General features: G+C 39.8%; 1 protein-coding gene across 9 annotated transcripts in view; it reads right to left on the bottom strand.

The window, feature by feature from the left end:
* Positions 1-24709, bottom strand: part of SHANK2 (SH3 and multiple ankyrin repeat domains 2) — a 281678-nt gene that overhangs the window by 128058 nt on the left and 128911 nt on the right. For all 9 annotated transcript variants that reach the window (XM_059848439.1, XM_059848436.1, XM_059848432.1 and 6 more), the window contains one exon: positions 5901-5976. In XM_059848439.1, coding sequence (XP_059704422.1) covers positions 5901-5976 — 76 coding nt within the window. The remainder of the gene's footprint in view (positions 1-5900; positions 5977-24709) is intronic.

The raw sequence follows: 24709 nt of genomic DNA on the forward strand, positions 1-24709 counted from the left end.
CCCCCAAATCCCAGCCCTTGCAAGCAGCAGCTTCCCTAGCCCAGGCACACAGTTAAGTCTGGACTAGCACTAGAGGTAGATCCTAGAAGTTTTTCAGACGGAGCATTGTAATTCCACATTTGGGAAAGGCTGTATATTTTTTTCCCTCAGCTCTTGAGCTTTCTTGGCTAACACTTATCACTAAAAATTTAGGCAAACATCTAGCCCAGAAAATGCATTTTAATCACTAGTTACCAAACCATTAGCTGCTAAAAGCTGGAATCTTACTGAAGTGGGTTGAACAAACTTCACTGTTAAGGCAGCAAACAACTTAAAAATGCACTTAGGAGCTAATGGAAACTTTTATCACTCATAGTAGTGCTTTGTATCTTACCATAATTGTATTAGACCTTAATAGTGCAATTGCAGTACAGGTTTAGATGGAGAGGCACCACAATTCAGATGCACACACACACACCCTTTTTGCCTCCTATTTCAGCAATTCCTTTCAATATTTGCTGTAGCCACCAGCACAAAAAGCTCAATCGTGGCATCACATAACAGCAGGGGAGGCAAAGTGCAAAGCTGTTTATTAGCAACCAAAGGAATTTCCATTAGAAACAGAATAATTGTAAATTAAAAACTTCACATTTTCCATCTCCACCTGCTCCATAGAGGCTACAATGTGTTAATTATTGCTTAAATACATATGCAATTCTTCAAATTGCATCAAATTATGCTCTTCAAGTTAATGAGGCACAAGGTATTAAAATTGAGCTACCCTTGACTTTCTGCCTCACATTAAGAGCAGCTCAGTGCTATCAGGCTGTTATGCTCACAGTTAATTAATTAATTCAGAACAGATAACAGGCAAGTCCAACAAAATAACTTTAGACATCAAGGTGAGACTACATGCACACAATACATTTTACATATTTTCTTTTCCCTACAATTTGGCTGGTGCTGACCATTCTCTGTGCCCAAAAGAACCATGATATCACATCTGCAGAGATTTAAAATCATTAATATCTCAGAGAGCTTTCAAATGTGACCACATCGCTGTCTCACAGGGTTATATTTAATTACAATGATGAGCATACTCAGATATTTTTGTTACAATCTTCTAGGCAAAAACTGAGCTTTGTGTAGAGGTAAAAAAGTTAAAATGCTGCTGGTTTTACTTATTTCCACCAGAGGAAACCAAGGACTATGTTTAAAATGTATGCCTGCAGGTAAAATCAGCTATAAAATCACTTTCCACTTATTATCAATGTGTCAATCCCAGATTATGGATTTATTGTTAAGAGTTAGCAGCACCATTTTAATCTCCTTATTCCCATTTCCTTCAAGAGATCTCCTGAGCAGTACAGACTTCCCAGGAAACATTAGTACAGTGGAACTGGTGATATCCAACAGAAAACAAACAAAAGAGCAGTTCACAGAATCCTAGAATGGTTTGGGTTGAAAGGGACCTTAAGGACCATTCAGTTCCAATCCCATATCATCTAGTTCTTACTCCAATTCAGAAAATCCCATTTATTTCCCATGTAACAACATTTCTCTCACTGTTCTGCCCAGACAGAACCAACATGAAAATGTGGGAAGCAGGATATAAAATATAACAACAGCTCTTATACCTTCCCTCAATTTTTGCAAGGATCCATTTGCCAGGATTTGGTGGATTGCTGCCAGGCAAGCAGCACTCAGCAAGCACATAAGCCAAATTCCCCACCCCAGGGACACGGGGCCACCATAACCGAGGAGAAAATCCCTTTGCTCCCCATCAGTTTTACATTCCTCACCACTTGTAATAGCCAGAATTCCACTAAAACTTTCCATCTGTTTTAAATCTATATTTTATTATTTTAAAATCTATATTTAAAGAGATGAGCAACTGCATTTCTCCAGAGGCAGATTATTTATGTGAAATATCCACATGAAACCAGATGAAAGTATTTCTGCATAGGACTGAAAGCTTCCACTAAAATAGGTGTGGAACACACCTAATGCTTAAACCACCAAGACAGCCCCACTTACATCACAGTTTTGGGAAAAAGGTATCCAACAGGCACATTCTGTGGGCTAAAAAAATTAAAAATATAACCAAGCTCTCCACAGCAGGCTGAGTTGCAGGGGCAGACAGCTTCAGCTGTGCCAAGGAGTCTCTCTGAGCTGCTCAGGAATAAATCCTATGCTGCTCTATCCAACAGCACAGATGACAAAAGCAACAGAGAATGGCCTGGAAAGAACTTCTGAGAAGAATCTCCATTTTTTATTAGGTGTTTGTATGTAAATTGGCTTTTGAAGAGCTGTTCCTGTCAGCTTCTACACTCGTGGGACATGGATGTTGCCACCTGACTTCATGTAGGGACAGTAGGGTGAATGAATTAAGCCTTTAATTAGGTTTTCTTACAGATTACACCATCCTGTTTTCCACTTGGTCTTTCTCCAGAAAAACAGAACAAAAACCATAAGGCAAATCAATTTGGTCCTGTCGTTAATGTGGTGGCAACCAGCCTTTGGAAAAGGTTATTCTTCATCACATCCTTTCCTGTGAGCTCCTTAATACTGCTGGAGCCATGGCATGTCCAAGAAAGGCACCAGGAAAACTTCTGCCATGCAGGGATTGGAACCAGTTAAAGAGTCTGGAGAAAAGCCCCATGTGAAAGTCAATAACTCTGTGTTGAAAGACACAGAATAGGCAGGAGACCTCCCATTCATGTGCAGATTTGATTACACTGATGTTGGCATTGTTGTGTTATTGACTTTTCCTGCTGCCCCGTTCTGCTGGGGATGGGAGATGATGTGATGAATGCAGTAGGAAAAGTTTCCACCGTCATGTCCTAAAGTTCCCAAATTCATGGGGGCAATGGATCATGTTTTCCACCACACCAAATTTATCATTTTTACATAGCACCACACTATGTCTCATACCATTTATGTCTCCAGAGTATAAAACTAAGTTATCACTGTATTAACAGTCCCTTTCCATTTAAAAGGGTGATAACACTTTACATTTGAAATTAAACAACTAATTAATTCCACATATTTTCCTGACTGAACAATCTACTGTCCCATCTAGAAAGAATCAATCAATGCCCTCACTTCAGTTAAAAAGCAGATAAAAAATGGTAATTTCTAAAGGTTTACCTTAGCTTTAAGTTTTTAAAAAAATAAAGATTTTTTTTTAATTCAAGCATCCATTCTATGCCTTAGCAATACTTTCTATTATTAAACTGGAATTCAACCTTGATCAATTAACTCGTTTTTGCCCTACAAATAATTTAATTTTAATTAACTGCTGACAAATGCAGGAAGACAGAAAACTTCAGAGATGTGGCAGAGCAGTTCTGCATTATCTCCTTGCAGTTTCCATGGTGTATCTGTTCTTTAGGACAAGGAGGGGGGATTTAAACTGAAAGAGGATAGACATTAAGAAGAAATTCTTCCCTTTTGAGGGCATGTCATCAGCATTTAAAGCAGATAATACATCAGACCTGGTAGTTTCAAATGCTATATTATATTTGTATGATATTTAGTGACTATTTGCATGGGCAAGCAAGTCTCAGTGCCTTTCTCCACATTAGTAAGCATCCTCCCCATTTTCCCAAAGTTAATGTATGGATAACTGATCTCTTATGCAAAGCTGAAATAGGATTTAATGAACCTCCATTACTCAAGCTGCACATTTTCCTCAAGATGAAAAATGCCATGTACAATGTATTTTCCTGCATGTGAATAAGCCCATTAATATAGATTTCTGAACAGAGTGTTTCTACTCAGCAATTTTTGCCCTTTGGGAGGGAGAAGGAAAGGGAGAAGGGAGCAGACACTTCCCCTCACTCCCCCACACAGTCTCTGTAAAGGAACTGGACCAGCTTTGTTAGTACTTTGGATTCAGAGCTGTTCTTAGCACAGAGGCACAATTGCCTTCTGACAAATGTTTATGAAACCTTTGCTGCCAACATTAAATCTGTTCTAATGTATTCTTCCCCGACTTTGATACGAAATGATAACAGAGAAAGTAATCAAAGCAATACAAATCTGGCAATATCAAAAATTGCTCTCACTTTCACACCTTGTTTGCCTCTTTGAATAATTCCCCCCCGAAGGAGCCCTTGTGAGGAATTAAATCTGGATGTACCACCAAGAGACACTAATCTCCAGACAGGTTCTGAAATGCAAACTCTCTTTACTTTAGCAGCAATGCACACGCACCAGTGGAATCACCATTCAGAGGTATAAAAAGCTGATTTGCAGCCTCAGTCAGGTACCTGAAACACAACTTGGTGTATTATTGTCTTTCTTAGTTTTCCTGGTGTTACTTTACAAAAACTCTAGATTAACCATTCTTTGCTGAAAAATGTCTTAAGCAAGTCTACCTTTCCACTGTATTTCTTAGAATTTCACATTCATTTTGCCTTCTTCTACCTTTTCCTCTCAGTTTCCACTAGTACCCTTCCAAATGGATCCACTGGGTCTTGGATTCTCTGTGGAAACTCAAGGAGAGTTTTCTTCCAAGCCTTGTCAGGAGAACTCTGCTGCTGTCCCTCTCGACTACTCAGACAATTAATAGATATCAACTGCAGACACTCTTCATAACTAATTTATATAAGGCTGTACAAAAGTTCATTTTTTCCTGATTACGTCTCCTGCTCAGTCCTGAATCGGGTAAGATACATTTTTTGAGAGCTTTACTGTTGCACTGGACAAACCCAATAACTTTAGGAAAAAAAACTCAAAACAATACAGAAATAAACCCACAACCCCCACCCCCTTCCACCCACCCCCCCCCCCCCCAAAAAAAAGGTGGAAAGGAAGGTTTTGATGGAATTGACATTTTCTAATGAAAAAAAAAATCTTTTGTTGGAAAGTAGCAGGAGGTTTCCAAGTGGAATTATTTGCTAACTCTGAGGCAACATGCAGAAGACACAGGTTCTCTCTTTTGCAGAAACAGCCCTATCCATTCACACTGAAATACAGAGACAAGGATATGGATTTTGTAGACTAATGATCACTCAAAGAACCTTGCAAAAAGCCAACTCTTCTCACTGCAAATGTCCCCAGTAACCACTGGGTCTGCTCTGCAAAGCTTGTCTCAGGGTATGGGCTCACAGCTTCTCTTGACAACTTTACCACCACCAGACTCCCCCAGTCAATCACATCATGTCCAACTGGGAACTCCCTCCCCAATTCTTCAACTCAAATAGAAGCTATGCCTCAACCTCAGAACAAAGTCTAAGATCACAGAACAAAACCAACAGTTACCATATATATTTTTTTTAAGTATTGTACTACATGAAACTCTGCCATTGCTTTACACATTTCAGAGTTTTTCTCCTGCAATAAATGTGGTTTCCTTGCAAACAAACAAACAAACAAAAAAAAAAACACAAAAAAAACCCCAAGCTGCAATTGGACACTCAGGAGAAAAGCATTATAGTTCCAGTATGCCACCAAAATTTCCTCAAGAAGACACAAAGAGCTAACTGAGGTTCTGTGTTTTGAAGGTCATCCTTTCTACCAGCAGTCACCTGTATGTTCAAGGTATATCCATGGGGGAGAAGAACATGCTTATAAATCATGAATTCTCCACAGATAAATAATCTGAGTTCCCATTTGCAGCAGCTTCAGTTCTACTCAGGTTCCAAAGTTACTGTTCAGAACAACAAGTCTTTCACCACTCCCAAAATAAACCAGTGACACTCATGACTTCACTGCTCCCAAATTTTCTACACCCCTCCCATATGAACAAAGAAAACTGCAATAAAAACCAATTTAGAAGTAAAATGGTACCCTCAGAAGTTCTGTTTAGTGATCTGCTTCCCCCTTCCTCTCCAAAGCCTAAACCAAAAGTAACAATTAAATAAAACCTGGGAAGGTTTTGTAAACAGATTGCAACCAAAAGGAAAAATTCTTACCTTGAAGCATCAAAGCTGTCATAGGATCCAACAGTGTAGTGTCTAAACAGCTTCTTTGTTCTATCTGCTCGTGTTTCTGCACAGAGAAAAAAGAATTTTCAGTACTTCTGTCTTTCTTAATATTCCCTCACAGTGAATTAACATAGTTTCAAGGCATTTTGGAAAAAAAATGTTGGCTTTGGAGATATTCTTTTATGGCATCAGACACATCAAGTGAATAAGGAGAACTTCTTGGAGATCATGAATCAGATCATTCACAAGTTTTAAAGCTCCACTCACATTCTCAGTGGCAAAAACTTTTTGGCCAATATTTGTGCCTTTTATAGCTAAGAGGCAAAATAGAAGAAGAAAGAAAGAAAGAAGAAAAAGCTGCAATAGATGTCAGAAAGGTTGGGAAAATAGCCAGAATATGCAAATCAATAACTTTTTGCCTAACTACGGGCTGGTCCTCCAATGAAATCACCTTTGGTTTGGCTGAGAGACATCAGATGGAAAAGTTTCGGTTTAGATTATGACCATCAAAGTCTCATCTGCACAGCTGAGGGGCTCTCCATGGAAGGACAGCCTGACACAATCCCAACAGATTTTACTGATTCTCCAAGCCAACCAGAGCCCTCAAGGCACAGCACCTCTGCGGCACAGCTTTTAAGGATGGTACAAATGACTGAGAGATTGGTGCTGTCAAATGACCAAGGCAAGCCTGCAGAGAGAAAAAGAACATCAGAGCAGGATGGAAGGGCTTTGAACACAGCCAAGGAGCAGGAGAAAATCCTGGGAGGCAGACCTTGGGAGGAAGGGTGGGAAAAATACTTATTTCCATGCTTTAACCAGTGCAGCTGACATGTAACTGGATCATGCCCCTAGCTGGAGGCATAAATACAAATACATCCATAATACAGAGAAATTCCAACTGGAAATGTACATGAAGGTTGCAGCTGGCTAAAAGAGTAAGAAAGTTGTTTCTTCAGAGCTGTGCACCAATTAGTAAGGCTCAAAGCAGTATTAGGAAAAAATCAAAAATATTTACATTTTTATATATTATGTGGAGACCAGCCAGCCTCCATCCTACTGGCCAGAGAGGGAGAAAATTCCTATTATAATATGAACTCTACTGAGAGTTTAGTTTATTTTGTCCCTTTGTCACTCACCTACAACCTGTATTTTCTGCCTAAAAGGACTTTCCTTTACCCAAAATTCCTGCTCCTACTGCACAAAGTGCAGTCTGCTCCCCATCAAACAACATTCTTTTTTTCATGCCAGTGTAAAAATCAGGTTCATACCAAGAGACATAAACAGAAGAAACACAGAAAATCATAAACCTGGAGTCCACTTTGAGTTTCCCCCTGACCTGTTCTCAGAAGTCCCTCAGAAATTATTACAAGAAATAAATTATGATAAAGAACATTTTGAAATCGTAAAGCAACTGCTTGAGCCTTAAGGAGCCAGATGTTCCCCCTGCAGAATCTGTTTTCTATAGCATATTTCAGTGCTATAAGGAATACAAAGTGGGTGGGAGGGATGGGAAGGCACAGCAAGACAGAGAGCTTTGTTCAGCTCCTCAGGATTGCAGAGCCAGCACTCTTCAGCTGCAGCTTGGGTCTGCTCCCCTCTGTTTCCCCCCACTCCTCTGTGTGCAGCCAGGGATTATTTGGGAAAACAGAAGCCTTGCAAGGTGCTGAACTCGAGGCTAAGTGGCAGTTTCCCAGGCTGCTGTGTTAAGCTCCCTAATTACCCTCTTTCCCTCACCTCACACAGATTCCAGGCTGCCCTATTACACTGCACAAGTACAGACACCCAGGAGCAGGTGGGGAGGACCAGAATCTGCCATCAGAATGAACTGGGGACTGAAAAAGGAAAAGGATTCCATTCTCTGACTTGACAAAAGAACACAAAGAACCCATAGGCAAATGCCTAACAAATGCTGTTCTGAATTCAAGCCAAATATAGCACAGTAACACTGTTATAGGTATATTTGCATCAAGGGGTTAGCTCCAGGTTTCCCTGGATTTTTACCCATTCTTATGTCCCACGTTTTCTTAGGACCAGAACTCTTTATCAAAATGCTTTGCAGCAAGTTAGGACCACCTAGAACTAACAACCCCCAGCTTAAGAAGCTTTTACCCACAGAATCTTTTGAGGATTTCTTCCTAAACTTGGTAGCAGACAGATCAGAAAGACCAGCAAGAAGATATGGACATGAACGTCTAGAAACATATTATTTAGCAGTTTTATTTTAATAAAGATAATTATTTTAATAATACTGCATTCTTACTGAGAGAAATATCTGTCACCACAGATGAAAAGTCACTACATCAAGTTGGATCAGTTCAAAAAGTTTTTTTAAGAGGTAGAACAAAATGCCAGGGTTTGCAAAAATGGTCCTGTCTCCTTTACATTGACAAAAGACAGAAACATTGGGATATCACTTGAAATTTTTAGAGCTCTTGAGAAGCACATATTTTACCAGAGTAAATACCATAAGAACACAACATTTTTTTTCCTGTCCATTTTCCATTGAAACCTGTGGAACTGCAGCAGAAATAAGCTGTGTGCCCTTGGCAATAGTGGCAATCAAAATAATAAAGCCCCAGCTGTTTCTTTATTAGAATCATTTATTGTTGCAGACATCTCAGTAAGCAACAGGCTCAAACTCTGCCCTTCCAGAATGTAATTTACAGAGTTCAAAGAGGGGTGAGCACTGAGAAAGTGTAGGTGGAAAACACTTCCTCCTTTCTCTACCTCAGGAGCAGTGAGGGCTCTCCTCCAAATAAACGTAGGACTTCCTGTAGATTCTCTGTCAGTCTCTTAAGTGACCACAGGACTCCAACAGATCTTGCAGACATTACCAAAAGCTGAATGATCACTGCCATGAAAAGCAAGAAATAAATTTCTTGCCTAACTCCTGTTAGGCCACTTGTGCCCTGTTTCAGCCCATGTCACAATTGTGGGCCTGTTCCAGCAGCCAGCCCACTCCCACCCTGACGCTCCTGCTTGGACTAGGCTGCTCACATATTTGATATTGCTTTGGAAGGTAAAGAACTAAGAGGGGTGTAGCAATGTATTTGTAGACTATTGTGTGCCCCAGCAAACTGCTCCTGGGTATTCTCATCAACACCCTCTGGAATTCGTCAAGGTTACTAAGACATAAATTGTGCTGAATTATAGAAGAAAAGGCTGAGAAACAGAATACCAAGACCAGAAGAACTAGATAACAGAGATAGATAACCAGACAACAGAGGGCTGTGAAACACCTGGACTGTAACCAATCACTCTAAGTGCATGCAGAACATATGAACAAGATAGAGACACCAATCAAGAGATGCGTGATCAGTGTGTGCAGTAAAGTTAGAATGTATAATTAAGTACCTAATAGAAACAATAAACAGCTTCTAGTTAATCATATTAGTTAGTTATCCAAGAGTCCTGATTTCCCACAGAGGGGGGAAAAATCCCAAAGCAACTGTCTGCATTCCTTGTCTCCTCCCTGCTGGTCCTCACAGGGCATTTCAGTGCCGTGTTTCCAAGGAAACCGCACAGGATGCTCTGCCAGCAGGGATGCTGCCAGAGCTGCCAGCACTCTAGGAAAGGTTCTGAGCCACCAGCATGTCCACAGGATGAACAGAGGAAACAGGAGTGCAACACAGAATTTGTGCGGTGATACTGGGAGGTAAGAGAGCAGCAGGCACTCCCCAGATACAGCAGGTGGGTAAGGGTGGGTTTTATCCCCACCCCAAACATGCAGCTTTTCCTTCTTCCTTCCCTCTTCCCCAGTGACAGCCCTGGGAGATGTTTCACTCCCAACAGACACTTGTAGATGTTCTCTGCCAGAGCAGTTCAGGTACAGCACTCTGCAGGTACAACACCCAAAACAGTGGCAGAATTAAAGGCCTTCCCTCTGCACCTTCCCCTTCCAGGGGGAAAAACCCTTTCCCAGCCGTTTATGCTGGGGGTTAGACCAGAAGTTACTCAAAGCTGAGGAAAGCAGTCTAATAATAAAGTCAGCAGATATTCACTATTCAAGGACACTTGTGCTGGTTTGCAACAAGACAGGACCCCTATCTTATGGGTTTTTCCTTAAATTGATCCAAATTTGGCCATAAGAAAAAGTAGAGAAAAAGTTTGTAAGATTGAAAACACCACTAAGAAGAGCATGCATTTTTCTATCCCAAGTATATCCAAAATATCTGCCATACCAAATGATGCTCCAGAAAATAATCACATTAAAAGATAAAAATATTCTTCATATCACAAACTGTGAAGTCTCAGTAACTTATTTTACTTATTCCTGTTTCCCCTTAGAAAATGGAGATTCATCAAAACTAGATTGTCTATTAAATATGGTACATTAAAATGGTGATAAGTGAAAAGATTTTTCCAGGCTATGATACAATTGTTTTACACAACATTTCTTATTGCTTTCTTTGAGCATTTCATTTGAGCCATAGGAAAGATGAAGTTCAGGGATCCTCCTCCAAATCATACAGAGCAGGATTATGAATTCTAAAAAATGTCCCAAAAATTGGATGAAGAAATAGAAATAGAAATTTTCTCTATTAACTGTTTGATCATTGATTCTGATAAAGGGTTATAAAAACTCATGAAAGTGAGATCTGCAGGTATGTCGCACCCAAGAATTCAGAGGAAACTACAATTATCTTTTTCATATCTTAGCAAATTGGTGGCAAAAACATTGATGCTTCAGTCGAAGGGATAAACTGTGAGGATCAACAGAAAAGAAGCATATGATGAAGGCATTATAAACAGTAAATTAATGAAAACCTTTAATTCATGGCTCACTTTCTTCTCTTTCAGTTTGTGGATGTTTTGGGTTTTTTTTTTAAGTCCCAGTGTTCAGTTGATATGATGGTCTCAGCCAATTTTTCTTTCAGTTAAAGCCGAGAAATAGCAAAGCTTATGTGGTTTTTGAAGTGTTTCAGATTTGAGAATAAGCATAAAAATGTCTCAAGGACAACTTGAGTGGAATAGCAAATCCTTTGACATTCTTCTGCCTTTCCTTTTTTTTTTTCCCCTACTAAATCTTATTTTCAGAAAAAGAAAGGAAGACAGTGTTGATTCCCTCCTTCATCCTTAGAGGAAGATTAGCTGGAATACAGTGAATTCTTTTACCCACAAAGGATGCTGAAATGGCTGATCAATGGAGTGAATCAGCAAGTTTGTTTGCAAGGGAAACCTTAATAACTGAAATATACAACTTGGACCTGCTGGAGAGGCAGTTATGGAAGAACAGTGTTCCCCATGTCATCAGTTTTCCCTTTAATTTAACAAAAAGCTTACTTATACCTGAAAAATAAAACCCCAGCAAGTAGTTGTGGAAGCATTTGCTTCTTACTGTCCTAACAACTTTACCATCTCTTTGTACAATTGTGGGATTCTGCAGCTCTTCCCTCATTTGCAGAATATTTTTAAAACATGGTAATGGTCCCATGATCTTTCCCTAAGTTCTCCTGTTGGGTTTTTGAGGGTCTCCATTCCCTCTGCCTCTCCGTGGCAGCTCTGTGCCCATGGTCTCAGCTAATGCAGAGGATTAAGCCACTCTGTCTGGGACAGGCACAGACACAGCCCTGAGTGATCTCATAAAAAGCAGTTAATTGGCAGAGGACAAATTTTTTTCCCCTCTTTGATTTACAGAGTAAAATGCATCTTAAAGTAAATGAGTGAAGAGCTCATAAAAAGCTGGATGTTGACCTCAGATTTTCTAGCAGCTGAACATGGCTTTGGTCCATGTGCACCCAGTTTGATCTTTGCTGAAATACCCAGCTTTTACCAAGTCAGGCCAAAACAAAGCAACTTTGGTGCACTTTGCCTAAGCTGTAATTATGGCCTGACAATATGTGTATCTGCCTCATGAAAACCAGCTCTCCATGTCAATCTCAAGGTGCTCCTGCACACATAAATAAAGGCATCTTGTTTTTCAGATTCAGGGAGAACAAAGAAGTCTTGATGAGCTGCCTGCTGGCACTATAATCTGTTGCAAATGTTATTTATCCTGAAGGTCAGGATGGTTTGTTCACTTACAAAGCTCAGGTGGTGTAATGTTCCAGCCCTTTAGAACTGACTCAGGGTATGAATGTTTTTAATCATAACACCGAATTTCACATTTTTCATCCTCCCAGCAAATAGTTCAAATATTGCCTGCAAATATCAGTGTTCTTACTGATGGCAGCAGCATAACCCAGAATGATGGCCTGTAGCAAAGGGCAGGTGCCAGGTGAAACCTGGCTTAATGACTTTGCCTTGACAGAAAGACTTTGCATTAAATTTAGGGAAATTCCATTAGAGGCTTGTGGAGGAACTCTGCAGTTGCTTGTGTGGCAGGAGCTGTGCTCTGCTCAGCATGACAGGGACTGTTCTTACCTGAGACATGTTTACAGCCCCACAAAGACAACCAACTGCTTGGGAGAAGGTCATTGAGCACTCTGAGTTGGAAAGAACAGATGGGGAATTATTTTGGGCTGAGTAAGGAAAAACAGGCCCTGGAAAGCCATTCTTCTATTCAATTTCAAAAATCATTAATTTTCATGTACAGCAAGTTTCAGCAAGACTTATTATGGACTTTCATCATCAATGGTGATACAAATGTTTCCCCTCAATTTCCTCCCTTACAAGAAGCTCCATTCAAGTCTAAATCTTCGCCAGCTGTACTCAGGATCAATGATCTGTCAAATTCTCTGCCTTCAATAATAGATAAAATTTTGAATACATAAGAAGCTGCTGAACATGGGAGATACGTGGGAAGTTCCTAAAACCTCAGCATCTTTTTCACTACAGCACTGCCTTTTGTTTTTCCTCTGCCTTGACTGTGGACTTTTCAATCTGATTTTCACTGTGGATAACGCAGTGAAAATGACCAAACATGACCAAAACCCAACAAAGAGAGGAATGCTTCACAACTTCCACTGTAAGGGCGTCAGAATTACTTCTAATTTAATGTTATAACTCCAGTCGCAGCAAACAAATAGCTCAGAGCCCGATGGTGCTGAGCAATCTGGTACCCAGGTTTACACAGGACCAGGGAGGAGAAGATGAGGGTGGAACAAGGAGCTGAGGCTGTGGAAGTTCCCTGCTCACCAGGAAGAATTCCTGCCTTGCCATGCTGTTGCATGTGTCTGAAATACAACATTCAACTACAAATTCAAAAATGCAAAAGAAAAATTACTTAGAAACACTACATCACTTTTAGCAGGAGTATCAGACTTCAGCAACTGAACTTGTGGTGCTGTATCAGAACATACAGAGATGGTTAGATATAGATATAAAAAAATAAATAACATATATAAAAAATCAAAATAATTTATAGATATGGTTAGAGGTACTTTGAATTGATGACTGCTAGGTAACACATGATTCAGAGCCAGGCCACAGGATAATTAATTTTCAAGTAGAATAAGCTATCACCATTGGTTTGAGAGCTTACTCCTGGAGAACCTACACCAGTATTCCAAATAATTAGGATGACTGCAGCAGGAAAGGTGCCAAATCCAAAAATATTCCTACCTTTTAAAAAGTATGGTACATACTTGTCCTTACAGTAGACACATAAGGGCAATGAACACATTTGAAACTCCATGTTGCAGCTTTAAACACTGCTGGAGATTAGAAAAAATTGCTGAGAATTGAGTTTTCTAAGAAAGCACTAAGAATCAGATATTATATGTTAGGCAGTGCATATAAAGATTGTACCAGATATTGAGGAAAACAGCAGTACTGTGCAAAGTTTTTAAAAGTAATTCTATTTTCCAGGCAATTTAGTGATGGAGGTTCTATAAAACCTTTCCATTCCTGCCACTAGCACTTCAAAACTCAGTGATCCTTCATTAAAGCTCTGCACAACAACCTCCAAAAATGAGCTTCATTCTTGGACTCGGACTTTCCAGCTAGTTTCTCACCAGCTTACCTGGGGTCTGGGTGCTTCTGCATCCTCACAGAGAAAAACACCTAGACATTTCATTTCAAAATGTACTCCTTCAACCACACTCAAAAAGTTGAAGCTCATCAAAAAATGAAGGATTTGACAAGCGCTCCAAATTGCTACACAAAGTGCTGGTGCCAGCTCCTCTCCCTTTGCAGAGAGCAGCAACAACAAAAACCCCAAACCAAGCTGACCACAAGCGAGAAGCCTTATTTTACACCAGGCTCAAAGCCCACGTCCCTTTAGCTCCACACTGTACCAAGAGGGATTTTTTTTCCCTGCTGCAAGTTTCCATGGAAATGCATCAGTCACTAATCTAAATAAGTGCGGCTGAAGGACGCCTGAAAACCTGGAGCAATTACGCATGCCATTAGAGGAACAGAATATGATTCAGCCCAGCTATTAGAAATGTGCCACAGCTATCATTTCTATATTTTGTTGCAGTGTTCTAAAAACAATACTGCTTTTTATTTTTTTTGAACCCACTCTTTTGCTGCTTATGAGAGGGAGAAAAACAAAACCCAGAAAATGCAGTAAAAATACTTCTCACGTAACTAGCACGCAATGAAGTCAGACAGTAAATGTTGCAAAACACAAATGGAGTTGATGCCACACATTTGTTTTGCCCTGAAAATCCACAGGACCTGAAAACTTCTCTCTGGTCAAAGAGACTTCACTTGAGTCATTTCAATGAGTAATAAGACAGTGAAAGCTTTGATCTGCATTAAAGGGCTAATGAGCCTTAAAACAATTGATGTGAATATAACTTCTGATCAATACAATGGCAGACATCCATGTGCAACCACAGCACACAGCTTGGGCACAGCTGGGTCTCTACTGATCACAGAGCTATAGGACCATGGAATCATGAAGGCTGGAAAGGCCCTCTGAGATTACTGAGTAAAAATGTTATCCCATCACTGCCAAGGCCACCACCAAACCACGTCCCCAAGTGCCACATCCACATGGCTGTTAAATATCTCAGGGTCCAGCACCAATGTTCCAATGTCTGGAAACTCTTTCTATGAAGAAATTCTCCCTAATATCCAAACTGAACCTCCCCTGGCACTACCTGAGGCTGTTTCTTCTTGTCCTGTCCCTGTTCCCTGGGAGCAGAGCCCGATCCTACCCAGCAGCCCCCTCCTGTGGGGGCCAGAAGGTCCCTCTGGAGCCTCCTTTTCCCCAGCTTGAACCATTCCCCCCCATCCCTCACCAGGCTCCCACAGGTACTTCTGATACTCCAGACCCTTCCCAATCCCCATTCCCACTGCTTTGGACTCAAATTATTCCTACTTCACATCCCACAGGAAAAAACTTCAAAAGCTGCGGAACAGGGAGTGTACTGGTGATTCTGAACAAATGCTCTGAGAGTTATTTCAGACTATCTGAACTTGGTGTTAACCACCCCGTTATTCTTCAAATTCCCCTTACTCTTGAAGAATGAGCTGATAAAACACTGAAAAAAATACAGCTTTCAAATTCTAATGACAATTTTGTCAAGTTCTGCTTGCCTGTGTCACATTTTGCAGAAAATGTCTCCCAAGTGGTTGGTATTCTATATAAAAAGGGAGGTGGCTGAATAAACAGTGCTGCTCCAAAGTCTGGAGATGGGCTGTCTGTGCTACCTGTGTGTACACCAGCAATGTGCAGCCCCTGTGCCAAATCTACTTGAAATTAATGCAATTTCTGCCAATAAACATTGCAATTAGACCTCAGGCAGGAGAAACTGAGGAGGAGCAAACACACTTGTGCAGGAAAAGGCCTCTCAAATGATTAATGTGGTATTTCTAGACTGCAGCTGAGCACTCTCCAATACTGGGAACATCTACCAAAGGAAGCACTCAGGAGACTGAGGAGTGGGGTTTTTACCTGCTTGGGGTTCTCCCTGCTGACACCAAGACACCACTGGGAATAAAGTCTAATTAATTAGATTCAAATTCATGGGCTGTAAAAACCAGAACAAGGGGGGAAAAGGGGGAGGGGGCATAAGTATACATTAAGAACACTAAAAGATCATACTAAAAATCAGCCTGTAATATATATTATCCTTTCTGTTAGCTTTTGGTTTGTTAGTTCTTACAATTTCACCTAATGCCTTTTCTTCATCTGCTGAAGTCTTCACAAAAAGGAGCAGAAAGTAGGTCTTCCTTTTCAAATCTGACAATCTTTTATCTACACCTCAAGCCAGGCCCTTTCAAGTTTCATTTTTCACCACTTAGTTGACTCTAGATTAAGGATTTATTTTAAATATGACAGTAAAATTGTTTTCAAAGTTCAGATTTTTGAGTTCTTCTGTGACAGAAACTGAAGAAGTTTTATTTATAACACACTTTGAAACCCTCATGAATGGATCACTAGAAAATTAAATGGCTTTTAATTGTGCACTGGTTAAATTGAAGAGTGGTTTGTCTTGATTTCCCCAAAATCCAGTGAAGGTTTAAAAAAAGTGTATGATATTATACAATTTTGGAATAATATCTGAACATGCACTTGTAGGATAAATACTTGTAATAAGTATTACAAAAATTAAACAAAATTCAAATCATGCAATTAGGATGAAATTGCCTAAATAGAATTGAAAATCAACCCTGAAATGGATCACATGAAAGACCAGCTTATTGCTGAGGGTCAACATTCATGAAGTTTCTCCTCAGAAAAGCTTAGCAATTTAGAGCATGAGGTACCTGAGGCATAGGGAGTGCAAACAGCATCCCAGAGATCACAGCAAACACCAAAGGCAAGCAATAAACCTGGATTAAAGTCATGCAGCTGAAAATGGACCTGAGCTTTGAGCTTGTAAATTTAATGGTAAAAATGTACATTTGTTTGATTGTTACAGAAATGTCAAAACCCATTTCCAAGGTGCCCAAAGGTTACAAAAGCAGGAATGGCACAATAAACTTGTAATTTCTAGATATTTTCTGCAAGCCTAAATTACTAATTCTTGGAAGCAAGCAGTGATATGGAAATGGATTCTCCTAAGACTGACATATTCCTGAAACTCCATTATGTGTTATGCTTAATGCCTATAAACTAATAAGAAAAAAGGAATTATGCTGCATCTTTGTACTTATGAGATTTGTAAAAAGTTATAACTGAAGAAACCAAGTAGTCTGGGTGGTTTTTAAAGAGAAATTAGGTAAAAAGCTTGAACCTCTCAACTGACATACAAAACCTCCCAAAACCACTCTCAAACCTGCAAAGCGAAAATGTAAAAATACAGCCTTGACCTGTTAGAAGCTTTTATATTATGGACTTTGTGACCTCTCAGATTTGAATGGAAAAAGGCAAATAAAGAGAAGTGGGAGAGATTTTGAATTTGTGATATTTTGTTTTGCAAAAAAAAAAAAAAAAAACAAAAACCAAAAAATGTCTCAAAGATGGGATGCACTTAATTGAGATCTCTACTTAGTAGGTTTATTCCTTTCTAAAAATGTAATTGAGTGTATTAAGCCCACCTGCATTAGCCATCTCTCTGTGCTTGATAATCACACTCCCACCTTCTCCCCCTGCTCCCTCTCCTTTATCTCCTCCTCACATATAAATTGCATCTCAGCATATCCAAACTTAATCCACAAAGAGGCCATGCAAATCTAATCCTCCAAATATATCATTAAAAAAATCCCATTTCATTATTTACCCTAATCCTGCACACAGACAGCACAAGACATAATCACCTCCCAGTGATAATGATTTGCACAGCTTGAAGAGTTCTTTGGACACTCAGAAAGATCCAACTGGTTAAACAATCCCTCTTTCATGCATCACTGTCTAATTACTCTTCACAGGACTGCTGGGGCACCTCAACTTATTGTCATACACCACCAGCATTTCAGGAGAAAATGGACAAATAACTGCTTTTAGAAAATTTCCTTCCTCATCACATAACCTGAAGTTGACAACTTGTCACCTCAAGAACATTATGATGTCAAAATTTAAAGAGAATATTGTTTGAAAGAAGAGGCCTCATCTAGAAATGGGTAACAGGAATGAGGCAGATAAAGGCAGATTTGCTATTCACAGTGTGGGATTTAGAGTTAACTGCAGTTCTGCCAGCTTTAGATGCATTTTGATTTGTTTTGTTGGCTTGTAATCACAAAAATCAATTGCAATGTTGTGTGTTGACAGCAGCAGCCCAGCTCCACTGAGGTATTTTCAGGACTGGGAATCAGGGTGCTCCTCCCAGAACTAAAATATGAATAACACTGATTTTTGAAGATTTTTCTCCACAAAACATCATAAACTGAAATACTGCTGGCACACATCAATTTCTACTCCTGTCTCTAGATACAAAACACTCAAAATAGGTAGGAACTAAAACAACCTGCCTTCCACCCAGGGGTATTATAGGTAAAGCCATCAATCCATTTTAACAGTGTTTGCTTTGCTAAAAACACTTCAAAGATCTGAGGGTTTCCCCCCACCCCAGATGTTGTGCTAAATGCCATCTGCTTTATTCCTGAAAGAATAAAAGCCATCATACATTTTACTTGGAGATAAAGTGAAGCAGAGTGGTCGTTAGCCAAAAAAACAGAGAAATGAGGAGTTTCCTGAATATGTAATTAGAGATCTAATGAAATGGACTTCTTTAGCCAAAAAGTCAGGAGATTAGAAATCAGAGGAAGAAAAAAAAAAAAAAAAAAGCCCTCATCAGATTTGTGGAAAGTACAAAATATATAGAGGGGGAAAACACCCTCTAAATTATATAAATTGAATGTAATTTAAATGTATATTTTTGATTGATGAAAAATCCCAGAGGACACTTCCCAGGCCAAAGTTTCTCCTGTTTTATTTTGGTTTTATTTTAGAAACTATACTTATGGATCTATTTTCTTTCCCTCCATTATCAGAGTTAATAAATACTTTTCGAAACCAAACTCCGACTGAAATTTTGCTCACTGGAATTTTTGCTCCACTGCACAAATCAACATTTCAAGCTGCCCTCCTCTGTAAAGAGGCACTTACTAAAGACATTTTAGAAAACTACCAAGCAGACCTAACTTTTGGCATTTTCAACATCCTGAAGCAGCAAGAACCACTTGGAATAAGCAACAGCAATTAGAGATGATGAGATCTCCTGTCATATCCACACATCAATCTGGAAGCAGAATTTAGCTCAAGATTTATTCAGCTCTGCATTCTGCAGCTGCAGCCATGGACACAACCTCAGAATGTGATTCCTCCCCTGATCATAAGCAAGGTCACAGACACTGGGAAGCCCAAAATGATGCCTTTGATCACCAGAGATGTCAAAGACATTCCCAAGATAATAGAAGGTGATTTTGTGTTATTTCTGCCCAGTCAAGCACAGCAGTGATAAGGTGATATCCCATTCCAATCTATCTCATAGTTTCACCCAAAGCTTGTGTCACCTTCTTACACCATATTTGAAAGGATTTCTGCAGCAGCTCTTCATTTGCAGAGTTATTTGCCCACTGCACAACATCCTGCTTGGCCATTAAGTGGATATTAGAGTTGTGTACTTTACTTTGGTATTTATGTTGCACATAAAAAGATTAAAGGACCATCAACCACTCTCTTTTCATTTAATTATTTCTACTCCACTGACTGTATTTCCAGTACATTATGCAAAGTGATGGAATCCTACTATGTTTAAAAACATATTTATTCCTAGTGGACAAGAATATAAAAAATAACACACAATTGTTTCTTTTAGACCAGTACAATACAGATTTGCTCCAAGTGCTTCCCAGGACACAACAGTTTTCTCTGATTATCTCTCCCATGATTTGTCACACATATACAATCCATACCTGGGTAAAACCCCCAGAAATCATCCACTCACACCTTCACACACAGAAGCTGTTGGAAACAACTGCAGCAGCAAAGTTCATGTGAATTCTCACTTTTAAAATCTCCCTTCAACTTGCCCATACTTGAGCCCCCTGTGTGTCCACCAACACTGTTAGAGCATATTAAGCAGCTTATCAGAGCCTTTTGCCTCTGACACCTTCTGTATTTGAGGAAAACAAGCAACTCCCCTGGCTTTATTTAAAAGTGTCTCTGAGTGCACTCCTTTCACACACGAGGGAGTGATCGTAGGCTCCTTGAAAGGGGCTGGGAGTAAAGCAAACAGGGGGATGAAGGCAACGGGAGTTATATTTAACAGGTTTAGAACTCACACTCTTCTACACCAATAAAGCTCTGGCTTGTTTTATTTTAAATGAATGTATTTGTGTGCTATTATCTTTCAAATCGTTTGCATGTCAAAGTTGAGACCCCCACGATATACAGAGTATCACCACACAATTTCAGAAAGCATCTGCCCACCCAGAGTAGCACCTCACCACATCAGAAGGCTTCAGGCACCTGCCCATCCAGAGTAACACCTCACCACCTTGGAAGGCTGCAAGCACCTGCCCTTCCTGTTTGTTAGCCCAGCCTTTTATCCCCTCCTGTTGATGCACTGCCCCTGTGTGCCCTCTGCTCCCTTTGGTGGTTGGTCAGTGCCCTGGGGACTCCATGGCTCATTGCTGTCAGTGCTGCCCTCCTGCTGCTCACAGCTGTGCCCACTGGGGATGAGGCTGGCCCAGCCCCACTCCCAGGTACCACAAACTGTGTGCCTAAATTTGCACACTGCTGGGGTAACAAATCTCTCCTGTAGGTAAGATTAAAAAACCAGCATCTGTTCCCTGCCATGACAAACAAGAGGACTGAATCAAAGAGAGGTCCCTCATGCTGCTGACAAGGAGCATCATGACAAATCCAGGGCAGACCAGCTTTGCCACTGGGGGAAAGGGAAACAGGCAGCTGACACCATTGCCAAAGGATTCAACTTCTTTGGGAAGCGTGCAAGAGGAGATTTTTAACAGCACAGGCCATTTATTGAGTGAGAACAGTGATTCCTGTTCTGAGGATCATCCTATAAGAAATTCAGATGAAAACACTGGGTAATCTTGACTGACAGATTCTTCCTGTTTTGTGAGAAGCAAGAAAAAAAAAAAAAAGAAAGAAAAATAACCAAAACAACTTCTAGACACACAGACAAGCACTTAGGAGAAGTCTGCAAGAAGAACTTTTCTCAAATACATTTAGAGGGTTATTATCACAGTTTTACAGAACAGCTACAGATAGGAAAAAGAAAGTATCAGTGGCTTGGAGGACTCTAAATAAAAAATGCAAGCCATACAGACTTTGGATGACATGAAAATGTTTAATAAACACTTTGTTGCATTCACATCCCACTCTCTGATAGTCACACTGTTTCTTCTTTGGTTTAAGAGGACTGCCACCTACTGAATTACCCTCACCTCTAGCTGGTTTTAGGAAAGAGATCAATATTACCTTCAAATCAAGAGAATTTGGACAGCAACTTTTATGTATTTCGCTATAAAAAGATAAAAGGTATCTTAATATGTAAGGATTAGAGTGCTGGACATTTTCTTCTTTGCTGCAGAACTTGTTTTGGTTTTAACCTGGAAATCTTTGTTGGTAACTGCTGACTGGTTGCTTTCACTTTTAAGTGTTTTCAAGCTGTGATTTTATCTGGAATATTTCCAAGTGATTGATTGTAAGGAGTGTGGAAAACCCCACAAATGACAGATTCCTAGATCTGCATTTATACATAATCCAAAAATTTCCACAAATATTACCTAGAAAAGTATTGCAAAATGTTTACACATAATTATTAGAATTCAAGATAAACCCTACTGCTCAGAAAGTACAAAAAATACGGAAAAAAAAGTTTCCTTCCCCACTGTCTCCTGCTGCCTGGGCATGTCCTTTCTTAGGTTTTTATATCCAGGCAGAAATAAGAATGAGCTGAAACGAGGCTGAGTACAAATGAAACGTTAGAGATGATTTTTCCCTAAATTCTGTACCCAAAGATGCCATCTAGTGACCACCTCCTGAATGCAGGGACAGCTCCCGAAAACGCAGCTCAGAGCCCACGTTACACATCAGCTGAGGGGCGTCTCCCTCACTGTGTGTGAGGAGCAGAAGGGTGACGTCCTTAGCCTGGTGCTTTTATTCACGGACATCTCTTTGTCACTGTCTTATTTTCTGGAAAAATCCCTTTGCCCAGGATTCTTCTCCTGGGAAGCTGAGAAGCTTCAGAGAAAAATGAAAATAATAATTATCTGATTGCTTCTTGTGTGTTTTGCTGCTTTGGAATGTGGTTTGGAGATTGTTTATCCAACGTGTGAATTGTTGTTGCTTAATGACCAATCCCAGTCCAGCTGTGTAGGGACTCTGAGGAGGCAGTCACGAGTTTTTAAGTAGTTTCTTGTTAAACCTTCTGTCTGTATCCTTTCTCTATTCTTTAGCATAGTTTAGTATAGCATTATATCATATCATATATCATATCATATCATATCATATATCATATCAGCCTCCTAAGAACATGGAGTCAGATCCATCAATTCCTCCTTCATCCTGGGGACCCAGCAAATACCACATCTTCTGGCACATCTGTCACTCCTTCCATGCTCCAGTCTCTCCATCTGGAACGGGGCTGCTGTCCCAGGGAACGTGTCTGGCAGACTCTGTGTGCATCCCCAAACAGCAGAACATTGAGGCATTCACTGTTCCCCATCATCTCCTAGCCAGGAAAGGTCCTGTCTGCTCTTGCTACCCACACATATTAATTTTGACTTTACTTGGAAAAAAGTAATTTTTGGCTGGCAGCTGACAGGATCAGAGCACTGGCTCTGGCAGCACTCAGAACACAGGCCAGGAGAGAATGATGCTAATCCCAAATTTTGGTGAGCCAGGAATGTGGGACCAAGTCAAAGAAAAACACCTCACTAGGGATGGCTCTTTGGAAAACTTGAGTCCAGTCTGACAGCCAAGAGAAACTCCTTCAAAGCCCTGGCACCCTTGATGATATTGGCTGTTAGGAAATGTAGGAAAAGCTTTTGCACAGTAACAGGTGCACAGTGGTGACCTTTTCCTGAAGTTAAACAAGGCCCACAGAGGAGCTGTACACACACACAGCATCCAGAAGTCAAATCAGAGAGTGAGATTCAAGTTTGGATTGTATCTTTTTAAAATTCTGCTGCTGTAGGGCAGGGTAATTGATTTTCTGTAAGGAAAAAGGTGCAATCAGCACGTTCAGGATGTAGGAAGGCTTCTGAATATTGATATCCCAGATAAAGATACCAGGGCAGTCCAATTTATTGAGCTTCCAAACAGATGCTTGGGATTTTAGGATACTAATGGAATGAATTGATTTGTGTAACACAATATATTAACTTCAAGAAACCCTGACTTAAACATTGTCATCAAACCATTAGATAGCTCATCAAATGCATTTAATCAAAATTCAGAATATGTTCTTGCTTCTGAGATGCTGAAAAACATTAAGCACCAGATCATGTATTATGCACATTTGGAAGATGGTCTATAGGGTATCTTTTACTTTTTTTACTTTAGAATAGCTCAGCAAGAAAATCAGGGGAAAAACCAACAAGGAAGAGAAAAATCAATACAAATCATTGGTGTTTTCATATTCACATGAAAGTCTGGTCATGTAAGCAAAATGAGTATTGCAAAATCAGGTAAAACCTGATTTAGGGCATCAAAAATGAATGCTTCAAATATACATGGCATGTACACACATCACAGGAGGGAAAAACACAATGTTATATACTGCAGGTTTCAGAAAAAAACCTTTAAAATGTATCTTTGCGAGATAAAGACTTTCCTCAAAAAAACCCCAAAATATAAAAACAAAACAAAAAAAATTTTAAAACACTGTGCCTTTAAAATTAAAGCTGTAAAAGTAACCTTTATCAGCAATGATGCAATTTTAAGTGTCTTAATGCTTCAAAGTAGACACATTTCAAGAAAAATGCAGAAAATAGCCCCAGAAAAACAAACTATTTACAGGAAATCATTGGTCTCCTACATTTATGAATAGCAATAATGTTATATCATAGCTCTTCATATGTGTTTGGGAAAACATTAAAGCCACTCACATATTTTAGAGGGTGAGTTAAATGGGTTCCTTTTTTTCATGCTCCTTCAAGGGACATATTTGCAACCTTTACCTTAAAGCTTGACTACAGGAGACTACATGGGCAAATTTAATTTACTCTAAAGGTATGAAGTTAGAATGGATTTTTAAAAAATTAAATCAGAATGACAGGGGGTGCAGCAATTTAAATTCATACCTGCAATTCAAACTACTTTCCAAGGCAGTCACAATCTTTTAGTGACCCAATACTCTTGGTCATCCCAGTCTGTGTCTGCCAAACCTGATAGGGCTGGGTGTGGGCATGCCAGCCTGGGAATTAAGTAATATTCAGGCATTAATTGATTGATTTCCATTCAAAACTATCTGTTGTTGTGGTTAGTGTGGTTTCTCTGTGCTTTGAAGTGAGAGCTGAAAGTCAAACCATAAATCTGCCACTTAGAGTGACAGGTTGCATACCCCAGAGCCTGCACTATAAAAGGTTTTTTTAGAGTTAAGCCCCAAGTTCTGTTTAAAACACAAAACAACCACTGCTCTCCCAAATGCTTCCCAGAACAAGATTCCAGCCATCAGGGATAAGTGGTATTTTAAGCATACCCATTTCAGTGCCTGGGTAATCTGTCTGAGCCATCTCAAACAGGAGGATTATTAAGGGAAAATCCTTGTCAGGGTGAATCCTGTTAGAAAGCCCAGATCCTGTTCCCTGTGACAGTACCTATGATCCTGCTGCCAACTATTTTCCTTCTCTTCTACCAATATCCTGGACTACTGGAGGCTTTTTCAAGCTTGTCTCTCATAAATAACATGACAACTTGAAATTTATCCCCGTTTGTAGTTGTACTGGAAAACACTGGAAGAATCCCGAAATTACATGTGCTTAATGACAAATGAAACACTTCATCAATATTATTTCCATATAGCACAATCTAAGAAAATGGAGGGTGT

This window comes from Haemorhous mexicanus, chromosome 6, assembly GCF_027477595.1.
Source record: "Haemorhous mexicanus isolate bHaeMex1 chromosome 6, bHaeMex1.pri, whole genome shotgun sequence".
NCBI classification, from domain to species: domain Eukaryota; kingdom Metazoa; phylum Chordata; class Aves; order Passeriformes; family Fringillidae; genus Haemorhous; species Haemorhous mexicanus.